The sequence below is a fragment of the Bubalus bubalis genome, chromosome 12 (assembly GCF_019923935.1).
Source record: "Bubalus bubalis isolate 160015118507 breed Murrah chromosome 12, NDDB_SH_1, whole genome shotgun sequence".
Classification (NCBI taxonomy): Eukaryota; Metazoa; Chordata; class Mammalia; order Artiodactyla; family Bovidae; genus Bubalus; species Bubalus bubalis.
Window position 1 is genome coordinate 106217465 of NC_059168.1, and position 27788 is coordinate 106245252.

Consider the following 27788-nt stretch of genomic DNA (forward strand, 5'->3'; position numbering starts at 1 on the left):
CGTGTCTCCCTGGGGCTTGGGCTTTCCTGGGGTTGCAGCTGGAGGGGCCCATTACCTAGCAAGCCCGCGGCAAGACTTATCCGCAGACTGCAGGGGGCCTGTGAGGCACAGGGGTTCAGCTGAATGAGAGGGCCATGGTCTCTGGCCCCCAGGAGCATTTGAGGGGTGGGCTGGAGGGGTGTCAAGCCTGGAGGGCTGCTCCGTGCTACGTGGCTCGGGCCCTGGGGGGCACCAAAGCCCAGCCTGCTTTGCTGAGACTCTGTGTGCAAACCTGCCCGCTGAGGGTGGTGGTACTGATGGACGCTCCAGTGTGGCCCCTTCTCCTGCACGGCTAGGACGCACAGCTGTGGCCCTCACTTCCTGCGTGCTGGCCTAGGGGAGCTGAGGGATGCAGGCAGGTGTAGCTGCAGAGGAGGGATACCAGAGAGCCGGCGTGGGAGGTGCCCGTAAGCCCAGCTCTGAACGTGCAGTCTCTGCTGTCACCCTGGGCCAGGTGGTGGGGTGCAGTGCAGGTGGGGTGTGGGCCCCTGGAGAAAGTGCGTGTGGAGCCCTCAGGGCAGGAGGTGCCAGAAGCCGCAGGCGGCCCTCGGGGTCCCGGTGTCCTGGTGCACTCAGACCAGGCTTCCCCTACAGGTACTGGAGCTCCCTGCGGAACCTGGTGGTGTCCCTGCTCAACTCCATGAAGTCCATCATCAGCCTGCTCTTCCTGCTCTTCCTCTTCATCGTGGTCTTCGCTCTGCTGGGCATGCAGCTCTTTGGGGGACAGTAAGTGAGGCCGGGCCCCCTAGGGGCAGTGCTCAGGGGACAGTGCTGCTGGGCTCCCACTCTGCTTCCCCCACAAAGGCCCCAAGAAGGGCTGCTGGCCCAGACACAGCCTCCAGGTGCCAGCCCTCCTGGGCCCAGTGGACCTGCCTCTGCCTGTCCAAGACCCTTGTTCTTCTCAGGTTCAACTTCCAGGATGAGACTCCGACAACCAACTTTGACACCTTCCCTGCCGCCATCCTCACTGTCTTCCAGGTAAGGCTCCCGGCTCTGGACTAAGTCGTGGCCACGGGGCTTTGTGAGCGTGGGGGAGGCAGCCTGCCGTCAGCCCCTCAGTGCCCGCGAGGACGCAGGCAGAGCGGGCCTCTGATGTCAGGCCCTGGTTGGGACCCGGCTCGGGAACGAGCCTACCAGGGGCGTGTGGATGCCCCGGGAGGCCCTGGCTTCGGTCGCCACTTGACTCTCTGCCGGAGACCTGGAGCTGATGGCAGTTGTCTTTGTCCTTTGCAAACGTGGCGGAAAGCTGTCCCCAGGCTTCTCCCTCCAGGGGCTTGGCCCAGCAGCCCCTCGGCTCTGCTTGTATCTGAACACACACTCCCCAAAGCCCCTGGGGGCATGTAGGTCGGGGCCCCATTCTCGGTGGCATCTGTGTTCCCTCCTGAGAACTCTCTTGGTTGAGCGCTCTCCTCATCACAGAGCTATGGCTCCCTTGTGCCTCCACGACGGGCCTCCCCCACGTGATAAGGCAAACGTCTCTGTCCACACAGTGCCCTTGGCCACGTCTGAGACCAAGCAGGACCAGGGCGGGGTGGGCGCCCGTGATGGAGCTCAGAGAAGCCCCCACACCTCAGGCAGTCTGGCCAGGGCCCTGCCCGCCCTCAGCCACTGCTGGAGCCACGACGAGTGTGAGCAGCAAGGACCTTGCGGCCCCTCTCACAGGAAGGGGACTTTCCAGCCGACTCTTTGAACCACTTGCTGACAGAGTGACTTCACCCCCCGAGCCCTGAGCCCTCCCGACATGGGGAAGCCCTGCAGCTCCTCCACCCCCAGGGACAGTGGGTAGAGCCTCTCCTTCCAGAGGGTCGTCCTCTCCCGGCCTGACAGGACTCCAGACCCTGCACTGCCACCGCCCGCTTCGCATCTGACCCCACCTCAACTCCTATGGCTTCTCCTCCTCTGAGCTCAAAGAGTTGGGGTGCCCGTGAGCACATTGCCCTTCTTACTGTCTTTGTCAAGTCGTCCACAGATGACTCAGAGCAGTGTCTGGCCATTTAAGGCGGCTGAGAGAGTAGTTAAGGCTGGAGGAGGCCAAGTAGATCGCCAGGGACAGGCATATAACACTCTCAGGATGACACCGGGCCGATGGCCTGAGAGCCCAGGGTGGAGCCCCTGCTTCTGAATGGCGTTGGAGAGGGCACAGGGAGGCACGTGACAGGGGTGGGGTGGGGTGGGAGGACAGCTTGAACTCTGCTCCCAGTGAGGCTGACCCCGTGGAAGAGCGCCAACCATGCCCACAGGTGGAGGGGATCTGTTCCTAAGACACGGAAACAGCAGGCGAATGCAGGCGCCTTCAACCCTCAAATAGCTAAAGGTTAAATGAAGAGAGGCACCTCAGAACCAAGAATATTGGGTTCAGATCAGAGATCAGTCGCTCAGTCGTGTCCGACTCTTTGCGACCCCATGAATCGCAGCATGCCAGGCCTCCCTGTCCATCACCAACTCCCGGAGTTCACTGAGACTCACATCCATCGAGTCAGTGATGCCATCCAGCCATCTCATCCTCTGTCGTCCCCTTCTCCTCCTGCCCCCAATCCCTCCTAGCATAAGAGTCTTTTCCAACGAGTCAACTCTTCGCATGAGGTGGCCAAAGTACTGGAGTTTCAGCTTCAGCATCATTCCTTCCAAAGAACACCCAGGACCGATCTCCTTCAGAATGGACTGGTTGGATCTCCTTGCAGTCCAAGGGACTCTCAAGAGTCTTCTCCAACACCACAGTTCAAAAGCATCAATTCTTCAGTGCTCAGCCTTCTTCACAGTCCAACTCTCACATCCATACATGACCACAGGAAAAACCATAGCCTTGACTAGACGAACCTTTGTTGACAAAGGAATGTCTCTGCTTTTGAATATGCTATCTAGGTTGGTCATAACTTTCCTTCCAAGGAGTAAGCGTCTTTTAATTTCATGGCTGCAGTCACCATCTGTAGTGATTTTGGAGCCCAGAAAAATAAAGTCTGACACTGTTTCCACTGTTTCCCCATCTATTTCCCATGAAGTGGTGGGACCGGATGCCATGATCTTCGTTTTCTGAATGTTGAGCTTTAAGCCAACTTTTTCATTCTCCACTTTCACTTTCATCAAGAGGCTTTTGAGTTCCTCTTCACTTTCTGCCATAAGGGTGGTGTCATCTGCATATCTGAGGTTATTGATATTTCTCCCGGCAATCTTGATTCCAGCTTGTGTTTCTTCCAGTCCAGCGTTTCTCATGATGTACTCTGCATATAAGTTAAATAAACAGGGTGACAATATACAGCCTTGACGAACTCCTTTTCCTATTTGGAACCAGTCTGTTGATCCATGTCCAGTTCTAACTGTTGCTTCCTGACCTGCATACAGATTTCTCAAGAGGCAGATCAGGCGGTCTGGTATTCCCATCTCTTCCAGAATTTTCCACAGTTTATTGTGATCCACACAGTCAAAGGCTTTGGCATAGTCAATAAAGCAGAAATAGATGTTTTTCTGGAACTCTTTTGCTTTTTCCATGATCCAGCAGATGTTGGCAATTTGATCTCTGGTTCCTCTGCCTTTTCTAAAACCAGCTTGAACATCAGGAGGTTCACGGTTCACATATTGCTGAAGCCTGGCTTGGAGAATTTTGAGCATGACTTTACTAGCGTGTGAGATGAGTGCAATTGTGTGGTAGTTTGAGCATTCTTTGGCATTGCCTTTCTTTGGGATTGGAATGAAAACCGACCTTTTCCAGTCCTGTGGCCACTGCTGAGTTTTCCAAATTTGCTGGCATATTGAGTGCAGCACTTTCACAGCATCATCTTTCAGGATTTGGAATAGCTCAACTGGAATTCCATCACCTCCACTAGCTTTGTTCGTAGTGATGCTTTCTAAGGCCCACTTGACTTCATATTCCAGGATGTCTGGCTCTAGATCAGTGATCACACCATCATGTTTACCTGGGTCGTGAAGATCTTTTTTGTACAGTTCTTCTGTGTATTCTTGCCATCTCTTCTTAATATCTTCTGCTTCTGTTAGGTCCATACCATTTCTGTCCTTTATCGAGCCCATCTTTGCATGAAATGTTCCTTTGGTATCTCTGGTTTTCTTGAAGAGATCCCTAGTCTTTCCCATTCTGTTGTTTTCCTCTATTTCTTTGCATTGATCGCTGAAGAAGGCTTTCTTATTTCTTCTTGCTATTCTTTGGAACTCTGCATTCAGATGTTTATATCTTTCCTTTTCTCCTTTGCTTTTCGCTTCTCTTCTTTTCACAGCTATTTGTAAGGCCTCCCCAGACAGCCATTTTGCTTTTTTGCATTTCTTTTCTATGGGAATGGTCTTGATCCCTGTCTCCTGTAGAATGTCACGAACCTCCATCCATAGTTCATCAGGCACTCTATCTATCAGATCTAGGCCCTTAAATCTATTTCTCACTTCCACTGTATAATCATAAGGGATTTGATTTAGGTCATACCTGAATGGTCTAGTGGTTTTCCCTACTTTCTTCAATTTAAGTCTGAATTTGGCAATAAGGAGTTCATGGTTAATATGACAAATAACTGGCAATCCTGGAAGTAAAAATACAGCTACTTAAATAAACAAATAGAGGGTGAACCGTACACTGATGTGATCCTCGTGAGAATGGGGGAGCTGGCAGGCGTGGAGGACCTGAGCCCACTGCAGCTCAGAGGGGCAGAGAAGGTGCCAGTGACCTTCCAGAAAGAGCTGAAACCTGGACACTGCCCAGTAAAGAGAAAATCTTAAAATCTGTTGTAGAAAGAAGGATTTCCTGTGAAGAATGCCAGTCTGATGGCAGGAGGTTGGGGAAAAGTAACTAAAACACTGGAGGACAGCCCCTGTCGTTCTAGAAGTGAGCACGATCTGAGGTGGTGGAGACACGTCCAGGAGTCGCCGGGACTTGCAGCTGACTGCTGAGAGCACCTCAGGCGCGACGTGGGCGCCTTTAGGGCAGCGGAGGCGGGGGATGCAGTAACCCAGGAGGAAGCAGAAAGCCCAGATGGCTGCAGAAAGGGAATAATTTATGGTTGGTAACTGAAAAATCTACCTATCCTGGCTACCACACTGACAGTTTAACAAGTGAATTCTGCCAACTGTTTAAGAACGATTACTCCAATTTTATACAGATGACTCCAGAGAAGATAAAAAGGAAATCCCACCCTTTATGAAACTGGACTAATTTTGATATGAAAATGCCAGACAAAGACAATATGAGAGAAGAAAAAAATATATTACCATCACACAGAGAAAGATAAGACATCCTGAGGGAAATAAGAACCAATCCAACCTGGATGTCCTCAAAGATTATCTTTATGATCAACTTGAATTTACCCTAGAAATGCAAAATTTACCCTAGAAATACAAGATGACTTAACATTAGAAAGTCTATTACTGTAACTCATCATCTTAACAGACTGAAGAAGGAAAAGAGTGTGCCATCAGAAAGAGCATCTGAGCTCTAGAGTGTACCACCAGAAAGCGCATCTGAGCTCTAGAATGTACCACCAGAAAAAGCATCTGAGCTCTAGAGTGTACCAGCAGAAAGAACATCTGAGCTCTAGAATGTGTGATCAGAAGGAGCATCTGAGCTCCAGCAAAAGCACAACCAAGCACCAGAGTGAGAAGCAGACGGAATGAGATGAGCAAACTGTGTTAATTGTGGAAGCTGGGTGATGAGTGTGTGGGGGTGCATCACACCCTGTACTCTGTGTGTGTTTGATAAAACCCAGCACTCTTCCAGACAGAAGCTCTTAGCAGACTTGCCAGTATCAGTGGTCTTGGTGCACTAGAATAAGAAAAAGATGGAATAAAATTTCTCAGGATTGCCAAGGAAGAAATAAAAATGTCATTATTCACAGATGAAATATTTATGTACTCAGAACACTTGTGTTGTCGCTGCAGATGGTGTGGGACAGTTTGGTTATCCATAGAGAAAAAAAGGAAGTTGGATTTCCACCTCGTAGCAGATTTGAAAATCAGCTCAGATGAATTAAGACATAAATGTGAAAAGCAAATTTCAAATTTTAGAATGTACAGGAGAGTACTGTTCCTAAGTGAGGGCCTTCTTAAGGAAGAGATAAAAATGCACAGATCATAAATGAAACCTTTGAAGATTTGACTATTGAAATACAAATTTATGCATCCAAAAATCACCATAGAATGTCAGATAAGTCATAGGCTGGAGCAGACATTTCCACAGCGTCAGCCAATAAACAGCGACCAGAATAAATAACCAGCAACCAGAACAAGGGCTTCCCAGGTGGCGCTAGTGGTAAAAAATCCACCTGCCAATGCAGGAGACTCAAGAGACACGGTTTCCATCTGCAGGTTGGGAAGATGTCCTGGAGTAGGAAACAACAACCCGCTTCAATGTTCTTGCTGGAAAATTCCATGGGCAGAGGAGTGTGGCGGGCTGCAGTCCATAGGGCTAAAAAAAGTCAGACATGACTGAACAACTGAGCAGAGCAAGCAAAATAAATAAAAACTTCCACAAATCAAAAAGGGAAAACAGCAGCAGGAACATGCAGCAGGAAAGGGCAAAGTGTGTAAGAAGGAACTCAGGATAGGAAAGTGGGCTGAAGAGCAGACCTGTAAAAGCCGTCAGCTATTACTTGAAGTCAGGGAAATGCAAATGAAACCCACTTCTCAGTTCAGCTGAAATTAAGAAACCTAACAGTCTCAAGTTTTAGAGAAAGTGAAAGTGAAGGTCACTCAGTCATGTCCAGCTCTTTGTGACCCCCATGGACTATACAGTCCATAGAATTCTCTAGGCCAGAATACTGCTGTGGGTAGCCTTTTCCTTCTCCAGGGGATCTACCCAACCCATGGATTGAACCCAGGTCTCCCACATTGCAGGTGGATTCTTTACCAGCTGAGCCACAAGGGAAGCCCCAAGTTTTAGAGAGGATGTGGAGAAATGAGGATTCCCTTGTGGTGTTGGTGGGTTGATAGAATCTCTTTGGAAACTAATGTCAGGTATCTAACCCACTAGCACTCACATGGGAGTAGTTCCTGTGTGGGTACATGCCCTGGAAGGTCCCTGTCCAAATGCGCAGAGACCTATGAGACCACTGAGGCAGCATCACATATGGTAGCGAAACCCTGGACACCTCTTCACACTTCATCCTCAGGAGAGTGATAAGAAGAGTGTATTCTGTCTGGGCAGCAGGACCATAAATGAATGACCTGGAATTAGCTGTATTAACATGGATCAGAAGCAATGTTAATCTAAAAAAAGCAAGATTCAGAATAATGCAAATCATATGATAATTTTTAATTAACTTTAAAAATTGAAGTAGAGTTGATTTACAGTGTTATGTTCATTTCTGCTGTATAGCAAAGTGACTCAGTTATACATATACATATGCATATATATATATATATTCTTTTTTCCATTCTTTCCCATTATGGTTTAGCATATGATACTATTTATATAAGGATGAAAACATCTTGTTTCCAAACATACTGTGTAACAATATTGTTTATGGTATATATACAAATAGAAGTATAAAAGCCTGCATGGGAATGATTAACACCAAAGTCAGGGCTAGGTGGGTGTGTGGAGAGGAAGAATGAGACTGAGGATTTCTACTCAAGGACCTTCAGGTACATTTTTTTTTATATTAGCTAATTTTATTTTTTTCCATATTACCTTATACATTGCTGTTAGCCATGAGGTAACGCAAAGCAAATATTGAATGCTTTTATTGAAATATGTATAATATCATATATGAAATGAGTCGTCAGTCCAGGTTCGATGCAGGATACTGGATGCTTGGGGCTGGTGCACTGGGACGACCCAGAGGGATGGTATGGGGAGGGAGGAGGGAGGAGGTTTCAGGATGGGGAACACATGTATACCTGTGGCAGATTCATTTTGATATATGGCAAAACCAATACAATATTGTAAAGTTAAATAAAATAAAATTAAAAAAAATTAAAAAAAGAAAACATTAATAAAAAATTTTTTTTTGTATTTTTCAAAATGTATTTATTTTTAATTGAAGGCTAATTGCTTTACAGTATTGGTTTGATTTCTGCCATACCTCAGCATGAATTAGCCTTTGGTGTCCATATGTCCCTTCGCTCTTGAATCCCCTTCCCCTTCAGCTACATTTTAATGTGTTATTTCTTAAGCTGGGAGTAGGTACACAGAGCTTTAAATATTATTCATTGTACCTTTCTGAATGTGTGAAATAATACATACTTTAAAATTAAATGAATACAAAAAAAAGATAAACTGCTGCTGTTGCTGCTAAGTTGCTTTAGTCGTGTCCGACTCTGTGCGACCCCATGGACGGCAGCCCACCAGGCTCCCCCGTCCCTGGGATTCTCCAGGCAAGAACACTGGAGTGCGTTGCCATTTCCTTCTCCAATGCATGAAAGTGAAAAGTGAAAGTGAAGTCGCTCAGTCGTGTCCGACTCTTCGCCACCCCATGGACTGCAGCCTGCCAGGCTCCCCCGTCCATGGGATTCTCCAGGCAAGAGTACTGGAGTGGGGTGCCATCGCCGTCTCCGAAAAGATAAACTAAGTTAACATTAACCTAGAGAAAGCTGGTGTAGTAGTAACATCAGCCAAAATAGAAGGTGAAAGAAAGCTTTCTTAAAAAGAAGCAACTGCATCTGCATAACAATAAAGGGAAGATTCAGTGTAAGAACACGGCCCCCAAAAGCAAAGATTGACAGAATTACAAAGAGAAACAAAAAGCCCACTCTCTTTTCAGGGATATATATTTCCAGCAAATGGAAGGATGAAGCTGATGAGATTAGGAAGGATCAGGAATCAGCTGATGCCTACAACTGATGGTGGATAAAACGCTCATTCAGGGCACAGAGGACTTCTGCAGAAACTGATCACTTGTTAAGTCATTCAGGAGATCCCTACAAGTATTAAAGAATTGCTCTCCTACAGTAAACATGCTTCTTATAAAAAACAAGTTTTACTTATTTATTTAAAATTTGGCCACACTCTGTGACATGTGGGATCATATTTCCCTGTCCAGGGATCGAATCTGCACCCCCTGGATTGGAACGTGGCGTCTTAACCACTGGACCACCAGGGAAGTCCCAGAGCACATCCTTGGCATTACTTAAATAAATGGAAACTACCAGTAAACAATCGCATAAAATCGTCCCCATATTTGAAAGCTGAGGGATTGCGTTGAAGAAGACATCACAGTGAATAGTACAGAATACTTAGAACTGAATAATAATTAGCAAAACTTAAGAGGATGAGTTTGAAGCAATGCTTAGAGAAAAATTTAGAATCTTAGAAGCAACTATCAAAATAAGAAAACGACTAAAAATAAGAGAATGGCTGAAAATAAATATGTTAAACACTCATCTTAAAAACTAAAAAAAAAAAAAAAGAATAATAGAGTAAACCAAAGAGAAACTGAAAGCAGGAAAAAAATAATGCTAAGAGCAGATGTTAGTGAAACAGAAAACCGACATACCAAGATAACAAAATCATAAAAAATTCATTGTCAATAAGTGCATGGGCATTCAGTCATGTCTGACTCTTTGCGACCCATTGGACTATGGCCCTCTGAGGGCTACAGATGTGTACAGATGTGTATCCTTCAGGGATGGCACCACCAGGCATTTCTGGGTTGGTGTCTCAAAGTATCTTGAGTGGGTGACGGGTGTCCTGGAGGCCTGTGTTAGGACAGCAGTTGATCAGAAGGTCAGATTCCATCTGAGCCTCCTGGCTCCTCTTCCGAGCTCTCTCTCCCTCCATAGCTCTGTGAGGCAGGGGCTTTGTTTTGCCTGCTTATGATCATAAGTGCCTGAAGGTTGCCTGGCGCACAACAGGCACTCTGTTGGCTCAGTGAAGGTAGATGCAAGAAGTCTGAAATGAAGGGCTCAAAAATCGAATCCAATTCTGCGTCAAGTAGAGCCTCATAGCTAAACTGCACTTATCTCAGTAACACAGTAATTTGTCAACGTAATTTCCTGATCTCTACGTGTTAAAGAGAAAAATAAGCATATCAATAGATGTAGAAAGTAAAACGTTGACATTATGATGAAAAACATGTTATACAAAGAACCTAAAATACTAAGGACTCAAAAACAAAAAAGCAACCCAAAACAAACCCACAGCTAGGTGGGCTAGCTAATATGGGTGAGCTTCCTTTTTGAAGGGACAGAGATGCCCTAAACTTGACTGTGGCAATGGGTGCGGTGGCCGCACTCCAGTTCTTGCCCGGAAAGTCCCAGGGATGGGGGAGCCTGCTGGGCACTGTCTGTGGGGCCGCACAGAGTCGGACACGACTGAGGCAACTTAGCAGCAGCAGCAGCAACAGCTGCATATACGTGTGCGTGTACTAAAAACCACGGAACTGTGCACTTGAATGACTGATATACATGATATGTGAACTATATCTCTTAATTTCTTCTAAGAATCCCTTAGAAGAAATGAAGTAGCCCTCATAGTCCACAAAAGAGTCCAAAATGCAGTACTTGGGTGCTATCTCAAAACTGCCAGAATGATCTCTGTTCATTTCCAAGGCAAATCATTCAATATCACAGTAATCCAAGTCTGTGCCCAATCCCTAATGCCGAAGAAGCTGAAGTTGAACATTTCTATGATGACCTACAAGACCTTCTAGAACTAACACCAATAAAAGATGTCCTTTTCACCATAGGGGACTGGAATGCAAAAGTAGGAAGTCAGGAGATACCTGGAGTAACAGGCAAGTTTGGCCTTGGAGTACAAAATGAAGCAGGGCAAAGGCTAAAAGATTTTTGCCAAGAGAACGCACTGGTCACAGCAAACACCTTCTTCCAACAACACAAGAGATGACTCTACACATGGACATCACCAGATGGCCAACACCAAAAACAGATTGATTTATATTCTTCACAACCGAAGATGGAAAAGCTCTATACAGTCAGCAAAAACAAGACTGGGAGCTGACTGTGGCTCAGATCATGAACTCCTTATTGCCAAATGCAGATTTAAATTGAAGAAAGTAGGGAAAACCACTAGACCATTCATGTATGACCTAAATCAAAGTGGAAGTGACAAATACATTCAAGGGATTAGATCTGATAGACAGAGTGCCTGAAGAACCCTGGACAGAGGTTCGTGACATTGTATAGGAGGCCGTCCATGATCAAGACCACCCCCAAGGAAAAGAAATGCAAAAAGGCAAAATGGTTGTCTGAGGAGGCCTTACAAATAATTGAGAAAAGAAGAAAAGTGAAAGGCAAAAAAGAAAAGGAAAGATATATTCATCTGAATGCAGACTTCCAAAGAATAGCAAGGAGAAATAAGAAAGCCTTCCTCAGGGATCAATGCAAAGAAATACAGGAAAACAATAGAAGGGGAAAGACTAGAGATCTCTTCAAGAAAATTAGAGATACCAAGGGAGCATTTCATGCAAAGATAGGCACAATAAAGGACAGAGATGGTATGGATCTAATGGAAGCAGAAGATATTAAGAAGAGGTGGCAGGAATACACAGAAGAATTATACAAAATAGTATCTTCATGACCCAGATAACCATGATGGTGTGATCACTCACCTAGAGCCAGACATCCTGGAGTCCAAAGTCAAGTGGGCCTTAGGAAGCATCACTACAAACAAAGCTAGTGGAAGTGACAGAATTCCAGCTGAACTATTCCAAGTCCTAAGAGATGATGCTGTTAAAGTGCTGCACTCAATATGCCTGCAAATTTGGAAAATTCAGCAGTGTCCACAAGACTGAAAAAGGTCAATTTCATTCCAATCCCAAAGAAAGGCAATGCCAAAGAATGTTCTACCTACCACACAGTTGCACTCATCTCACACATTAGCAAAGTAATGCTCAAAATTCTCCAAGCAAGGCTTCAATAGTACGTGAACCGTGAACTTCCAGATGTTCAAGCTGGATTTAGAAAAGGCAGAGGAGCCAGAGATCAAATTGCCAACATCTGTTGGATCATTGAAAAAGCAGAATTCCAGAAAAACATCTGCTTTCTTGACTACACCAAAGCCTTTGATTGTGTGGATCACAAGAAAATGTGGAATATTCTTCAGGAGATGGGGATACCAGACCGGCTTACCTGCCTCCTGAAAAATCTGTATGCAGGACAAGGAGCAACAGTTAGAAATGGAAATGGAACAATGGACTGGTCCAAATTGGGAAAGAAGTACATCAAGGCTGTATGTTGTAACCCTGCTTATTTAACTTATATGCAGAGCACATCATGGGAAATGCTGGGCTGGATGAAGCACCAGCTGGAATCAAGTTTTCTGGGAAAAATATCAATAACCTCAGATATGCACCTGACACCATCCTTATGGCAGAAAGCAAACAGGCACTAAAGAGCCTCTTGATGAAAGTGAAAAGTGAAAGTGAAGTCACTCAGTCGTGTCCGACTCTTAGTGACCCATGGACACCAGGCTCCTCAGTCCATGGGATTTTCCAGGCAAGAGTACAGGAGTGGGTTGCCATTTCCTTCTCCAGGGAATCTTCCCGACCCAGGGATCAAAACCAGGTGTCCCACATTGTAGACAGATGCTTTACCATCTGAGCCACCAGGGAAGTCCAAAGTGAAAGAGGAGAGTGAAAAAGTTGGCTTAAAACTCAACATTCAAAAAACAAAGATCATGGCATCTGGTCCCATCACTTCATGGCAAATAGATGGGGAAACAATGCAAACAGTGACAGACTTTATTGTCTTGGCTCCAAAATCACTGTGGACAGTGACCAAAGCCATGAAATTAAAAGACGCTTACTCCTTGGAAGAAAAGCTATGACCAACCTAGACAGCATATTAAAAAGCAGAGATATTACCTTGCCTACAAAGGTCCATCTAGTCAAAGCTATGGTTTTTCCAGTAGTCCTGTATGGATATGAGAGTTGGACCATAAAGAAGGCTGAGTGCTGAAGAATTGATGCTTTTGAACTGTGGTGTTGGAGAAGACTGTTGAGAGTCCCTTGGACTTCAAGGATATCCAACCAGTCCATCCTAAAGGAAATCAGTCCTGAATATTCATTGGAAGGACTGAAGCTGAAGCTCCAATACTTTGGCCATCTGATGTGAAAAAGTGACTCATTGCAAAAGACCCTGGTGCTGGGAAAGATTGAAGGCAGGAGGGGAAGGGGATACCATGGATGAGATGGTTGGATGGCATCATTGACTCGATGGACATGAGTTTGAGTGAGCTCTCGGAGTTGGTGATGGACAGGCATGCTGCAGTCCAAGGGGTTGCAGAGTTGGACACGACTGAGCAACTGAATGAACTATATCTAAATAAAACTGTTATTTTAGAATGATCATAGCACACATTGCAGATAAAAGATTGTTGATGGTGAATTTCATGTGCAACTTGAGTGAACCACAGGCTGCCTAGATTGAACACTATTTCTGGGTGTGTATAATGGTGTTTCTGGATGACATGAGCATTTGAATTGGAGGACTGAGAAGGCAGATGTGGGGCCTGATCTAGTCCACTGAAGGCTTGAGTAGAGCAAAAGGCTGAGTAAGGGAGAGTCCACTCTTGCTGCCCAAATATGTTTGAGCTGGGACATTCGGTTTCTCTTGCCCTTGGACTCAGATTTGGGCTTAAACTTACACCGTCATGTCTCCCAGTCAGCTGTGGGTCTTGGGACTTACTCTCCATAATCACAAGATAAGATATACCCAGACATCTCCTATTGCTTTTGTTTCTTTGGAGAACTCAGACTAACACAGGTTGAAAGCATTATGACTAAAGAAAAACCAAGGGTAGCTAGCATTCAGGCAGTTGAAGTCGATGTAATAAGAAAAAGGAAGAGGTAGGAGGACTGGAAAGGAGTGGACAGCTGATGTGATTACACAGAGACCCAGAGAATCAGCTAGAAACAATAAGGGAATCCAGCAGTGCTGCTGAACACAAGAGAAGCGTTTGGAAGATAGAGCCTTTCCATATGCCTGTATTGCTAAGTTAGAATATTCAACTAAAATGAAAGATTTCACTTACAGTAGTCACAAAAGCTATGAGTTACCCAGAAATAAATCCACAAGAAGTATGCAAGACTTTTACATGTGAAATTATAACTAGTTATTAAAAGACCTGAAGAACTGAAAACAAATGTTTTTAAAGGGGAAGCCTTACTGTTGTAAAGGGATCAGTTCTCCCTAGTTTAATCAGTGATTCAAATCCCAACAGAACTTCTCTTGGCATTCAGCATGTTGATTCTATGGGATGGTAAATGTCCAAGAATAGCAAAGACAATTCAAGGTGGAGTGATTTGCCCCGCTGTGTATCAAGACTTACTATAAAGCTACCATAATGAAGATTTTGACGTCTAAAGACAAAGTACCAGAGAACAGACTAGGAAGCCCAGAAACATGCCCAGACTTTTGTAGGAAGTTGGTCATATGCAAAAGATGGCATTTAAATCAATGGGGGATGGGTTGGGTGGGGCGTAGGGATGGAATGGTCAAAAAATGAGCGTTCTGTGTGGGAGAAAAGTTGATTTTCATCCTCATGGTAGACAGAACATAACCACAAACTCCAGTTGGATTAGAGATCTAAAAACCAAATTTTAAAATGATTCAAAGAAAATGTAGGAAAATTCGTCATGACCTTGGGATGGAGAGGGACTTCTTAAGAGGCAAAAAGCAGAAACCATAAAGGAAAGAATGATATATTTGACTTCATTAAACTTTTTAATAATTCAACAAATTAGTTAAAAGCAAAAGGACACAGGCAGATTTTTCCAGCAGACATTGGAGACAGAGGACCAGTGTATGCCGGACTCACTCTATTTATTTTAAAAATTAATTTATATATTTTAATTGGAAAAAAAAGAATATACATATGGAAGTCAGCAAGAAAAGATGAGTCATGAAAAATATAAGCCAAAGAGTTGAAAGGGCCACGGAAAGGAGATCTGAGCAGATGTCCCACCTGACTGGCTGCTTCTTCACCCTGCAGGCTGGGAGCTATCAGAGGGTGTGACGGTGCTCAGTTTGGGACGAGGGTGTGAGGAAGACACAGCCTGAGTTGCTGATGGGACAGTAATTTGGGATAAGCGCTTTGGAAACATCTAGTTACGTCAAGAGTGTGCAGAACCTGTGATCCAGCAGGCCCGGTTCTAGACCGACTTCGTGTGCACACTGGGGCACCTCGCACTGCCGGTCAGGAAGATGGGTGAATATGTGGAAGGGCCCTGGGCAGCACTTTCCAGGAACAGTGGGCTTATGTGTCCACATGGGTCGAACTCAAGAATGCAGGGGTGAATGAACAGAACCGTGTGTGTAGTCTGGCGCTTTTCTCTGCATGTTTGGAGCACACAGGGTATATTGTGTGTGCACATGTGTGTGGTGTAGATGGCAGTGCACCCCAGATTCGTGATCGCGGTTGCCTGTCAAGGGTGATCATGGGCGGTGGGACCTGCTGCAGATACGACAAACCGTCCGCAGTCTCCATCTTGAGAGGTGGACGCGTGAACGTCTGTTATCTTATCCCCTTGCACTTTTCCAAAATACAAATGAAAATGAGACCCGTTTCCTGATGGGGCAAGGATTGTGTGTAGCTGCCCTCATAGCCTGGACCCACTGGACTGAGGAGGGAGTGACCTGGAGGGTCAGAGGCTGCGGCTGCTGTCTGGCCTTGAGAGCTCATGCTGCCCCTGAGCCCTGGGTTCCTCACTTGCGTGGCAGTGACCTGGCAGCTGGGGACGTGGGGAGCCCACTGGGCGGACCCCACTGGGCTGACTCCACGCAGCCCAGTGCTGGTCTCCTCGCCTTTGCTTGCCTTCTCTCCCGAGAGCTCCCTTTCCGTTCTTGGCAGAGACTCAGCCCAGCAGCCGTGGCCCTTCTGGAAGTTTCTTTGGAGGCCCCTGGGCTGCCTTGCGTGTCATCCAAGAACCTGTGTGTGCACACACGTATGCCCTGGGCTCAGCTGTCCCTCCCTGGGCATGTGTGTGGGCTGTGGGACGCGCTTGGGTACTCTCCCTCCCTTCCTCCGCAGATCCTGACCGGGGAGGACTGGAATGCGGTGATGTACCATGGGATCGAGTCACAAGGTGGAGTCAGCAAGGGCATGTTCTCGTCCGTGTACTTCATTGTCTTGACGCTGTTTGGGAACTGTATCCTCTGCGGGCTGGGCGAGGTGCCTCCTGGGTCCCTCTCCTCCTCGCCCACCGTGGTGGGGTGGGAAGGGAGGACTCGGGGAAAGACATGGGCTTTGAGCCTGAGGGCAGCTGTTTGTTTTGTTTTCACTTTAATTTAAATTAATAATTAGGTTTTGGCACCAAGCTTTTAAAAAACCTCCCCCTGGTAGAAATGAATCTGCAGGGAAGCACAAGGGAAGGTCTTGTGTGGAGGATGCTCCTCAGGCTTGTGTCTGGAGTCGGGAAGGGGCTCTGCAGGGTCAGGGCAAGCCCAGCTGGGGAGGCTCTGCAGCGGGTGTCCCCATCCTGCCTGACTAGAATGTTTCCCTGTGGCTGGACCCCAAAGGGCACAACCTTCATCCTGCTCTCTGGGCGTGGCAAGGCCTCTGGGTTGCCCGCGGCTGTGGTCAATGCCAGGAGGCAGCAGCTGACCTCAGCGTGCTGTCTCATGGGCTGCTGCAGCCCTGCATAGGTTCATCCATGAGGCGGAACCCTGGGGTGCGGTTCCCCCTGAGTCCCAGGGTATTAATACCTCCTTGCTAGACAGGGGGGCCTGAGCTGCAAGGTCACCTACCCAGAGATTGCGTCAAGGAGGCTAGGGGGCCGCCGCCCAGCAGCTGGGCTGGGCTGTGTCTGACGGGGGCTGACATGGCTGGAGGGTTGGGGGATCGGGGGACATCCAGGAAGGAGGCAAGGCTGGCCAGGACCTGGGGAGATGGGCCCCTGTGTTGCATGGAGGAAGCCGTGGCCTGACCCTGGGGAGGCTGGGGCATAGATGTCCTTCCTTAGCTGGAGCCACCAGACACCCTGCTGAACGTCTTCCTGGCCATCGCTGTGGACAACCTCGCCAATGCTCAGGAGCTGACCAAGGTATGTGGATGGGTACACACCTGCAGCCCAGGGATGGGTGGATGGGGGTCAATCCATGTCACTCTGGAGAGGCTGCGGCGTCATGAGGGGGGCCAGGTCCTGCTTTAGGAACGTGTGGCCATTGTCCAGGGGCTCTCCTCAAGTCCTGGATATGCAGGGATGTGGGGGCACAAGGGGCAGGGGACCCTGTGCCAGGAAGGGGGGTGACCATGAGGGCCACTTTTGGGAAGTCAGGACCCGGGAAGGATGACCAGAAAAACAGGAGGTGGTGTGGGAGCAAGAGGTGGCCCACAGGAGATGCAACCCAGAGGCAGACCCGGATGATGGGGGCGCGGCTGCCCTGGCTTCAGGATTGAAGGGCATGGTGGCTTCAGTGTGTGAAGTGGGGGCTGTGTCCTCTCAGAGTGAGAGACATCGTGAGGTGGGCCCTAGGGGACATCCGATCTGAACACCCTAAAGGGCAGTGAGGGGACCCTGTGGTCATCCCCAGGAGTGAGGGTCCCTTATGTTCATCCTCAGATGGTGAGGGGACCCTGGGATCCTCTCTGGGAGGGGAGGGGACCCCTGTGTTTGGTCTCCTGTGTGAATGGCTGAGCTCGGGTGGCCCTTGTGTGGTGCTGCCCTCGGATTTTGGGCCAGGCTGGTGGCTGGAGGAGCAGCTGGGGTTTGTTCCCAGCACATCCGCACCCAGCGGGATGGCTTTCTCTCCAGGCTGTGCCCCGCGGGAGCCAGCTAATAGTCATCTCGCATCCCTGAGCCTGTGGGGGATGTGATCACACACGTCTCCCCGTGGCATCCCTCCGGATGATGCGGCTTACTCTCACGCTGTCTGTCCCGGATGGTGCAGGCCGCCCGCTGTTTCAGCCTCGGGCTGGCGCTTTGACAAGCCTGGCTGCTGGCGCTAAGGGGCTGTGGTCCGGAGGCCTGAGGACGCTCTGAGCCTCAAGGGCACGCACCTGCTGTCTGTGTGCGTGTGCCTGGGTGCACACCTGTGTGTCTGTCTGTGCGCTCGCCCCCACTGTTCCTGACAGCCACCCACTCAGTCCTGCACGTCCCAACACTCTTTACACTGTCCCTGCTCTGGGGCTTGACTTGGGTCTCCCCGGGGAAGCTGGGCTCTGGACGTCTCTGCGACTCTGGTGTCCATGTGCTCCTGGCCCTGCCTCCCCACCTGGCCCCTGGGAAGAAAGTTCCCCCAGAGGCTCATGGGTGCCCCCGCCTCTGCCTCCACTGGACTGGGCTGGGCTGTGCCTGGGGGTCTGGACTCCTCCCTTCCTCTGAGGGTCGGGAATGCCCCTGGCCTGCCTATTACTGTTGTCAGTTGGTGGACTGAATCTCGCAATCCAGGAGCGGCTGGAGAGTGGCCCAAGCCCCTGGCTGGGGGGACCGGTGTAGCCACAGAGCACTTCTGGCATCAGGATTTCTGGAGCCCCGTGAACCAGGGGTGCTCAGCAGCCTTGGTGATCTGGCACCAGCTGTCCTGAGCTTGAGGTCAAAGTTCTCACTGCCCCTTCAAGGTTGTCAGTGGGAGGACGTACTGACAGGCCGTGTCCTGGGGCCCTGTGTCCGTGCCTGGACACCCTGTGTGGTGGCCCCTTTGGACAGACTGCCCTAACTCAGGGGTCCCCTCCCTTTTGGAGGCGGAAGTGGAGGCCTGTTTGAGTCAGGCTCTGGGCACTCCTGGGCTGGCCAAGGGTCCCAAAGAGTGGGGCTTGGTGCTCCCTCCTTTGTGCTCCCGCTAATACACGGGAGCGTCGCTTGTTTTTTGAAGTAGAAATAAACTCACGTCAAGTTTGTAGAACACCCACTGGAGTGACTTGAGGGCCATAAACCAGGATGGAGCCTGGAGCTGGAGGAGGGGCGTCCCTTGGGGGCTTCGTGGTGGGTCTAGTTCTGCTGCCCTCTGGGGCCTGAAGCTGGAAGCTCTCTTCTCTATGGTGGGAAATGTACAGACAGCTGACAGGGGCTTAGTTGCCATTATTGTGCCCCTAAAAGCAAATTCAAGGATGTTTGGGATGTGTTGGGAATGCCAGCTTCCAGAGGAGCCAGGTGGGCCTGGGGTTGGGGTCATGAAGGAAATAAGGGTGGTCCCAGTGATGTAGCTGGACCACACGGAGACTGGTGGGCCTGTAGACTCAGCCTGGAGCTCGCATCCTAGAGATCTGAGGAGCAGAACATTTTGGTTTTGCCTGGTGATGTGGGCTCTGGGCTGGAGGGTCCATCCTCCTCCGTGTGGAGTGGGCAGAGGTGGGGCAAGGCGTCTGCTCAGGTGTCACATGCCGGCCCGGAGGCAGAGAGCCTCGGGGCTCTTCTCCAGGAGCTCAGTGAGGAATGGAACCCATGGTCAGGCACAGTCACCGCTGGGGATAGGTGGTCGGATGTGACCCGGTAGGTCCAGGTGGAGAAGCTCTGAGGTTGTGAGGTGGCCCTGCTAGACACTCCTGGGGAGGGCTCCCGTGGGTGGTGCTGCGGGGCACCCGGGCTCAGGGCGGCCAGCTGCCCCTCGCGCTGGCTCACTGCTCTGGGGCAGAGACGGACTTTGTTCCAGTGAGACAAGTGCTGGGGTGGGCAGGAGGGGGAGCAGGTGGGAATAGAAAGAGGGGTTTGCATTTCGCCAGGGTGAGACTGACATGCAGGGATGTGTTCCTGGGCTGGAGCTCCAGAGCGGTGATGTCAGCCCTGAGCATGCGGGGAAGGCTGCTGACGGGACTGTCGCCTGCAGAGATGGGCATAGCAGGGGTGTCTGGAGCCTGGTGGGTCGTGCTGAGGCAGGAGCCAGCTGTCTGGCCTTCAGCTCAGGGGGCAGGAAAGACTCAGAGGCTCTAGGATGAAGAGCTGGTGGCACGAGAGGAGGTCAGGTGGGGCTGAGGCTTCTGTGGAATCTCAGAGTGGACACAGCACTCTCAGGCTAGCTACAGTTTTCTGTCTGTCCAAACAGGATGAAGAGGAGATGGAAGAAGCAGCCAATCAGAAGCTTGCTCTGCAAAAGGCCAAAGAAGTGGCTGAAGTCAGCCCCATGTCTGCTGCGAACATCTCCATTGCCGCGTAAGGCTCTAGGAGTGGGTTATGGGGTGGTGGCAGGCCTGCTGCAGAGCCCAACTCCTGGGGCTTCTAGAGAGGGGCCCTTGCCTTGACTGGAGCCTCTCAGGACACAGCCCTCCCCAGGAGCTGAGATGGGAGCAGTGGCTCTCCTCCCCGGCAGGGGCCTTTGAGCAAGGAGACCCCCAGGTAGAGCCTCTGGCTTCTCCCTGCCGGGATGAGAGTGAGGTGTTGGCAGCGCTGTGGGTGGGAGCGGCCTGCTGACGTGGTCCGCCTGGACAGCCTTGGGTGGCTCCAAGTATGTCTGACTTTGGCTCAGTTTTTCAGAAATGTGTTTTGTGAGGCGAAAGATTCAACATGGTACTTCAGCATCCCAAGAGTCTTAACTCAGTTTCCCAAAGCATCTTTGAGTTTTTGGTGTTGGGACAGAGGTCAAGAGGTGGCCTCTCTGATGAGAGGAGGTCAGGTGGGGCTGAGACTTCTGTGGAGCCTCCAGGCACCTTGTAGGAGCACCGCTGCTGTGCCCTGGACTTCAGAGTTGGGGCAGAGCACCCAGCCCAGGGCCAAAAGCTGCAGCGGCTGCGGGAGGTTGGCCCCCGGGAAGGAGGCGGGAAAGTCTGGTCCCGTGTCTGGTCATTGGGTGACCGCAGGAGAGCACAGGAAGTTTGGGGCCAGACTGAGTCCACCTGGAGCCGCCAGTCTTGCCTCCGGCCCCACGCTCACCACCGCCCGGCCCCTCTGGCGCCCAGGGCTGACCCATGGGCCCTCGCTCTGCAGCTGCACCCCTCTGCTGTGCTGACTGAGGTCAGAGTGCCAGGGGCAGCCTCAGGCCCTTCTGTGGTGATGCAGGTGAAAGTGCTGAGTACTCTGGTGGGGGATGAGTCTGTGGAAGTGTGCACATGCATGGGTGAGGGTCATCTTAGCAGCTCGGTCTCGCCTGGAAGTCACAGGGCCATGGCCTGTTTTCTAGGAGGGCATTTGCAGAGGTCCTGTCTCTAAGGTGAGCAGAGGTGGTGGCCTGTGTGGGAGAAGAAGCAAAGGGAGGTCCCAGGCCCTGGGGGTGAAGGCAGGGGGGCAGGGGCCTGCAGAGAGCCAGGCAGGACGCAGCTGCCCCCACTCCACCAGCTGCTGGGGCCTTGGAGCCCAGCTGTCCTGGAGTCTTGTTGTCTGGCCAGTGCGCCTGCTCCGTCTGCTTGGTCCTGGGCTTACAGTGACCCTGGTGGCTTCCTGTCACAGCCTCTTCTCCCAAACCGTGTAAGCTGCTGGCAGTCTGCATGGAGGATGTGGTGGTGGCTGACCAGTCTGTTCACGTGGGCCTTGTGTGGTTTCTGTGTACCGTTTGCCTTCGTGCTGTTCTGGAGGGGAGTGTGATTTCCTGTGTCTCTGCTGCTGGCCAGGGCTGCCTGCTCCTTGGGAATGTGCGGCAGGGCATCCACCCCGACCTGGGCAGAGACTCCAGAGAGGAGGGGCTCCTGGCACAGCCACAGGGAGCTTGTCCAGACACCAGAAAGGGAGGGCTGGATGCTCTTCCTGTTTCTCTGCCCCCACCCTGTTCAGGACGCTGCTGAGCAGGAACCAGGCTGTGGACCTATGTCCCCAGGGCCTGGGGGACACTTGGTGCTCCCCTCACAGCAGGCCCTGAGCTCGGCGCTGACCTGTCCATGCCGCGGCCAACCTGGGGTGTGTCCAGGTGCTGGCCCCTGGGTCCTCCTGTGGGTTCTGCAGGCCCACCCAGGATGCAGCTTTGGGTCCTCAGCCCACCTCTGATGCACGTACAGGGGCTCTGATGTGACCCCCCCGAGGTCCCATTTCCTGGAGGAGGTCTGGCCTCAGGCATGGGGGTGGGGTGAGGCTGCTGTGCGTGGCTGTTCATTTTTCTCCGTCAGCTGAGGCATCTGAGGGCGGGGCCTCCCTGAGACGGCTGCTCCCACGTCCGTCTGTCCATCTGCCTGGCTCCCTGCTCCGCTGGCAGCACCAGCCTCTCACGGTCACTTCTCTGTCTGAGCTGCTGAGGTTGGGGGACAGGGTGTCGCCCGCCAAACCTGCTCCCAAGCTGTGCTGTGTGGCTTGTGAGACGGGGCCTGCTGAGATGTGCTCTGTGGGCCTCGGATGCTTGGGGCAGTTTTAGGGTCTCTGATGTTTGAAGGGCTCTGTGGACCTTGCCCGAGACTCTGCGTTGGCCCCTCCTGAGTGGGGTGCCCGAGTCACTTGAGCCTCTGTGGGGACCCCAGTGTGTGTGGCTGCAGGGGACAGTCCTCTCAGGCTCCTTGGAGGGGGGACACTCAGGCCGATGTGGTCATCCGAGATCTCGGCTGCGTCAGCCTCAGGAGCGCTGGTGCCCATAGCCCCTCCTGCACACGTGTTCACACTCACAGCCACTCTTGATGTTCACAGTCTCAGTCACACTCACACACACTCACAAGTTCACACACTGGGTCATGCACACTGCTTTGCTCACTCTCTTGGACACATGTGCCTCTCTGCATGTAGGGTCAGCAGGCCCGTGAGTAGTTTTGAGCTTCTCACATGTTTGTTGACTCAGCCTTGAGAAGGTAGAGTTGGGTACCCACCTGGTCCTCCCCTGGGAAAGCTACCTTGAAGGGAAATGACTGTAAAGAGATCTCTGGTTTCTCTCTATTGATTTTGGAAAAGCTTCTAGAAAGACACTCAAGGGAAGATGGGCTGGTAATGGATCCTGTTTGCCCCTGGGAAGGGTGGTGGTGAGTGGGAGGCAGTGACTCAGAGCCTGGGCAGCCTTGGCTGGGGGCCAAGCACAGTGGTCGGGAAGCAGGGCCCAGGCAAGGCCGCTAGCAGGTAAGGCCCCTGTGTCAGCCATCTCTGCTCCGTCTTGAAGGGGTTAGTGGTCCCCAGCACTGGGGGATGGAGGCACCAGGTCCGACAGAGGAGGGCTGTTGAGAATTGCAGGGTGGGAGGTGCCTGCTCTTTCCGGCCCCGCTGCCCTTCCAGGGGCAGTGGGCACAGAGCTGGGTTGGTCGGCTCAAGGTAACCTTCCTGCCCTCCAGCCGTGGTGGTTGCTGCTCTGCTGGACGTGCGCGCTCTCTCAACTTCTCCTTTATCCCGAGGTCCCGGCTGGTGTCATTCTGACGGAAGTGTCCCTGGCCTCCGGCCTGGATGCACGCCGAGCCTCTGTCCTGACCAGTGCGGCTGGCGCGTGCTCTGGCTCTCTTGGAGCGCTCTCTGGTGTTCTCACTTTGTTCTGTTTTGTTTTTTGCATGTGCAGTTTTGTAAAGCAAACTCGAGGTACTGTATCTCGCAGCTCATCTGTCTCCAGCGTAAACTCACCGTGAGTCTCTCTGCTACAATTCCCATCTGTGGCTTCATGATAACTACACGCCAGCACCTTTGCCCCTAACTCTGCTTTCCCACTCCAAGTCATTCGCTTCAGGGGCAGCTCCAGGGCCACCGCCCGCGCCCCGCTGGGGACACGGGCGCGCTTCCTGGCGCCCCACATCCTGCTCAGCCTGCTCCCGGGATCAGGCTCTCTGAGCTCAGCCCCTCCTCCTCCCCTGGTCTGTCCTCTCTGCTGTCTGTCCCTGTGCGGTCACTCTGGCATCATGAGCAGGTCTGCTTTCCCTGAGGTGACCACCATGGGGAGCCGTTGGCTGTCTCCTTGCAGCTCCTGTGAAGTAGAAGTAGAGGGTCCTCAGGGGCTCAGGGCATATGTGGGGCCCTCCTGCTCCAGCCTGCCTTACCTGGGAGAGGACGTCTCTGTGATCCTTAGGAAGTTCTAGCGAGAGCAGAGCTGCTGCCTGTTTGCAAGGCTGCAGAGACAGGGAGAGCCTGAGGTGGGGCCACAGGAGCACTGAGGTGGCCCTGCTCGGGGGTGACACCAGTCTGACTGTCCCCAGGGGCTTCTTCCTGCAGGTGAGAAGTCCCTGGGGATGGCCGGGTGCCCTCTCTGTGCCCTGGTGCTGACTGGCGCTCCTGCGGTCCCTGAGCCCCATCCCCCTGTTGCTGGGCAGCACAGAGCTGGGCTCGGTGTGGCCACAAGAATGCAGAGCTGCTGGTTGTTGGGCCCCTGATGTCCACAGGATAAGAGTCTGGGTCCCAAATGATTGACTCCAGGCTGGCAGAAAGTGCGATGCATCGTAGGTACCCACAGTGTTGTACCTGGGCTGCTTCTGCTTGTCACAGCTAGGGGTGACTGAGGGGTGACAGCTTTCTCAGCGCAGAGACCTCAAAGCAGAGCCATGCCACAGAGGCTCCTTCTGAGTCCTGTCAGCACGTGGCCAAACTCAGCTCTGCAGGCAAGCCGGGCTGGAACGTGGTGGGGCGGCTCCTCCCTGGGCCTCCTTCAGGGAGGCCTTTGCCTGGGTCTGAGCCGCCTGCCACTCTGCACTGGGGGTCTCTTGTACGTCCTGAGCTGCTTGGGAACTTGGTGGAGAGGCATGGCGTGGGAGGCGAGCACTGGTCACAGTGCGCCATGCGTCGGGCAGAGCAGGCACAGAGGCCCACAGGCGGGTGCACCTCAGCAAGGCTCAGACCCAGAGACACGTCCAGAGAGGCAGCCATGCTACATGCTGGGTGGGCACAGATAGTCCTAGGGGGCGGAGGCCCAGAGTGGCAGCAGTCCAGCGGGAGCGGGGCTGGGAAGTTATGCAGGGAGCCTGGATGCACTCTCTAGTCCAGCAGGCAACCCGCCTCTTCGTGGACTTGAGCTGGTTCCTGGGTGGGACGGAGCTGTGTCTGAGGGTAAGGGTGAGGGCAGAGCCGTTCCTCCTGAGCCACCACGTGTCCCCATCATCTTCACTGCCTGCCTGTTTGTGTTCTGGCAGACGGCACAGGTCCCAGGGCTCATGGCTGCATCTGAGCAGGCCGCCACCTGCTGCCCATATGGCTCAGAGTCCAGGCCCATCTCCGGCTGCTGGGCTGATAAGGAGGCTGACCAGTGGCTGGCTGTCGGCTCTCGTGGCCTCCTGCACCCGGGGAACTCCCCCTGGTGGCTGTTGTCCACTGTACAAGGTTCAGTCTTCTTCAGAGTCGGACCCTTTGTTTTGATGCCAGCTGGGGATGGGGAGGTCCCCTGGGGCTCTGGGTTGAAGCCAAAGAAAGATAAGGTGGGTCTGTTGCGAGGTGACCTCGGGAACGGCGCAGCAGGTCAGGGCTTGAGGGGTCAGCTAAAGGTGTGGGTCGGCAGATGGCCGGAGAGGCCAGCAGTTGTCCCTATGTGTCTCCTGCCTGCCCTCCTGCTGGGCCCCCAGGGACAGACATCAGGCTCTGCTGCTCTCATACTTCCGAGGTGCTCGCCTGGAAATGGCTCCCCACCCTGAACCTGGACTCACCCTACAAAGGGCAGGACTAGTGTGGTGCTCAGCGGCCGCAGCCCAGAGCCGGGGGTGGGGCCTGCCCAGCCGGCCCTCAGGGCCCTTGGCTGTGCTGTCAGCGCAGCTGGGGTCTGCCCAGGCCTCACGTCTCCTCAGACACTCGTTCCCTCTTGTCCTTGCATGCGTCCGGTCCTGGCTCCGTCAGTGCCTTGCTGTGGACCCTGTGGGTCACAGCTCTGTGCTCAGTGTGCCGTGGGGACAAGAGGAGGGCGTGAGGGCTGGGGAGGTGGCCAGATGCCACCTGATCCAGATGCCACGGCCATCCTTGTCCTGTGCTGCCCCTGCTGCCCAGGGGGTTCTAGGAACCTCTAGAGGGGAAGGCAAGACTGGCCCTCTGAGGCATTTTCCACTTGGCCAAGGTGGTGTTGGGGTCACCAACTCTGGGGTCTTGTCTAGTGAAAACTGCAGAATGCAAAGGGCTTCCATGCACCCTGGGCTGTGGACCCCCCGTGACCATGTGGGTGAGCTTGGCGGGTGGCCGTCAGGGCCTTCAGGAGCCTGTGCCATGAGGGCTGAGCCCGGGCCACAGGCCATTCCTGGTGCTGGGGAGCTCTCAGCCTCTGTGGAGCCAGGAGAGAGGGGGTACTGGTGACCACAAGAGGGGGTGTCCAGCCCCAGACCTGATGCTGGGTTGCTGGGCATTCAGCAAATGGTCATTGAGCTGAGTGGCAGCTGCCCAAATGGGTCTGACCAGCTCAGGGAGAGTGCCTGCCCGACTCCTGAGGGCCAGCTGTCCCAGGGCCCCTCACTCCCTGGGCCGCCCTCCCCTCTGCTCCTGATGACCCACCTCTTCTTGAGTTCCCTCTCAAACACCCTCTGTGTGCTTCTGGCCAGTGACTCTCCTCCTGGAGGGAGAGACGGAGAAGCCCCTCCTTAGGCAGCCCCCACCCAGTCCCACTCCATTTGGACGCTGCCCCCCTCCTTGCCCCATTTTGGCCTTCCTGGCAGGTGGCCCCCCTGCCCGAGAAGCCCATCTGCCACCTCATGCTAGTGCCTGCCATTCCCACTGCCCTGCACCCCTCGTGCCCTCCGGCCTGGGCGCCCCCCCTCAGGTGAGGCTCTCACAGTCTGTGGGCTCCGCCACAAGGGGCATAGGGACGAGGTCTGTTAGCCCGGGTATCTGCCACCGACTCAGCCCATCCACTCTGCTGGGCTGGCCAGGACTCCTGCCGCCTTCTTCCCTCCTCTCGCCCTGCGTCCCTGCGTCCTCTGCCATCCGTCCATCGCTCTGTGTCCATCAGTGGCTTCCCCTGCGAAGCAGAGAGGTGGGACGCAGCGCAGGGGGCTCACAGGGGCGGTCTCCCCACAGCAGGCAGCAGAACTCGGCCAAGGCGCGCTCGGTGTGGGAGCAGCGGGCCAGCCAGCTGCGGCTGCAGAACCTGCGGGCCAGCTGTGAAGCGCTGTATAGCGAGATGGACCCCGAGGAGCGCCTGCGCTTCGCCACTTCCCGCCACCTGCGGCCCGACATGAAGACGCACCTGGACCGGCCGCTTGTGGTGGAGCCAGGCCGGGATGGCGCGCGGGGGCCTGCGGGGGGCAAGGCCCGGCCCGAGGGCGGGGAGGCCGGCGAGGGTGCCGACCCGCCGCGCAGGCACCACCGGCACCGCGACAGGGACAGGGACAAGGCCGCAGCCCCGGCGGGGGAGCCGGACAGGGCGGACGCCCCGAAGGCGGAGGGCGGGGACCCGGGGGCTCGGGAGGAGCGGGCGCGACCGCGCCGCAGCCGCAGCAAGGAGGCCACAGGCCCCCGCGAGGCCAGGAGCGAGCGAGGCCGCGGGCTGGGCCCGGACGGCGGCCGGCGCCACCACCGGCGGGGCTCCCCGGAGGAGGCTGCGGAGCGCGAGCCCCGGCGCCACCGCGCGCACCGGCACGCGCCGGAGCCGAGCAGGGAGGGCGCGCCCGGGAGCAAGGGCGAGCGGCGAGCGCGGCACCGCGGCGGCTCCCGGGCCGGCCCCCGGGAGGCCGAGAGCGGCGAGGAGCCCTCCCGGCGGCACCGAGCGCGACACAAGGCGCCGCCCGCACACGAGGAGGCGGAGAAGGAGGCCGAGGCGGAGGACAGGGACAAGGAGCCCCGAAACCACCAGCCCAGGTGAGTCGGCGCGGGGCGGGGGCGCGGCCCCGGGGGGAGGACAGTCCGCCTTGTTGGTGCTGTGTGAGAAATCCTTTCACCCGCGTGCTGGGGAGCTTGGCTCAGGGAAATTAGCCTAGTCTAAGGGGCCCAGGTGCAAGGGAGGCTTAAGGCAAAATCGTTGGGACTGGTTTGGAACAGGAAGACTTGGAAAGAGCAAGGTGACCCAGAGAGAAGAGAAAAATGGGGAACACTGTGAAGGAAGGAGGATCAGGAGAGCCTGGGGGAAACCTGAGGAGGCCTCCAGGCTAATGGTGTAACGGAAGGGGGCTGGGCTGTGTACCTCTGACAGAAAGAACCCCGCCC

General features: G+C 53.1%; 1 protein-coding gene across 9 annotated transcripts in view; it reads left to right on the forward strand.

The window, feature by feature from the left end:
* CACNA1B (calcium voltage-gated channel subunit alpha1 B) overlaps positions 1-27788 on the forward strand; it is a 212012-nt gene that overhangs the window by 95585 nt on the left and 88639 nt on the right. For 8 of the 9 annotated variants that reach the window (XM_025262075.3, XM_025262077.3, XM_025262076.3 and 5 more), the window contains 6 exons: positions 634-765; positions 945-1017; positions 15959-16076; positions 16903-16970; positions 19909-20015; positions 26664-27443. In XM_025262075.3, the coding sequence (XP_025117860.3) occupies positions 634-765; positions 945-1017; positions 15959-16076; positions 16903-16970; positions 19909-20015; positions 26664-27443 (1278 nt within the window). The remainder of the gene's footprint in view (positions 1-633; positions 766-944; positions 1018-15958; positions 16077-16902; positions 16971-19908; positions 20016-26663; positions 27444-27788) is intronic. The other variant, XM_044926594.2, reaches the window with a different exon arrangement.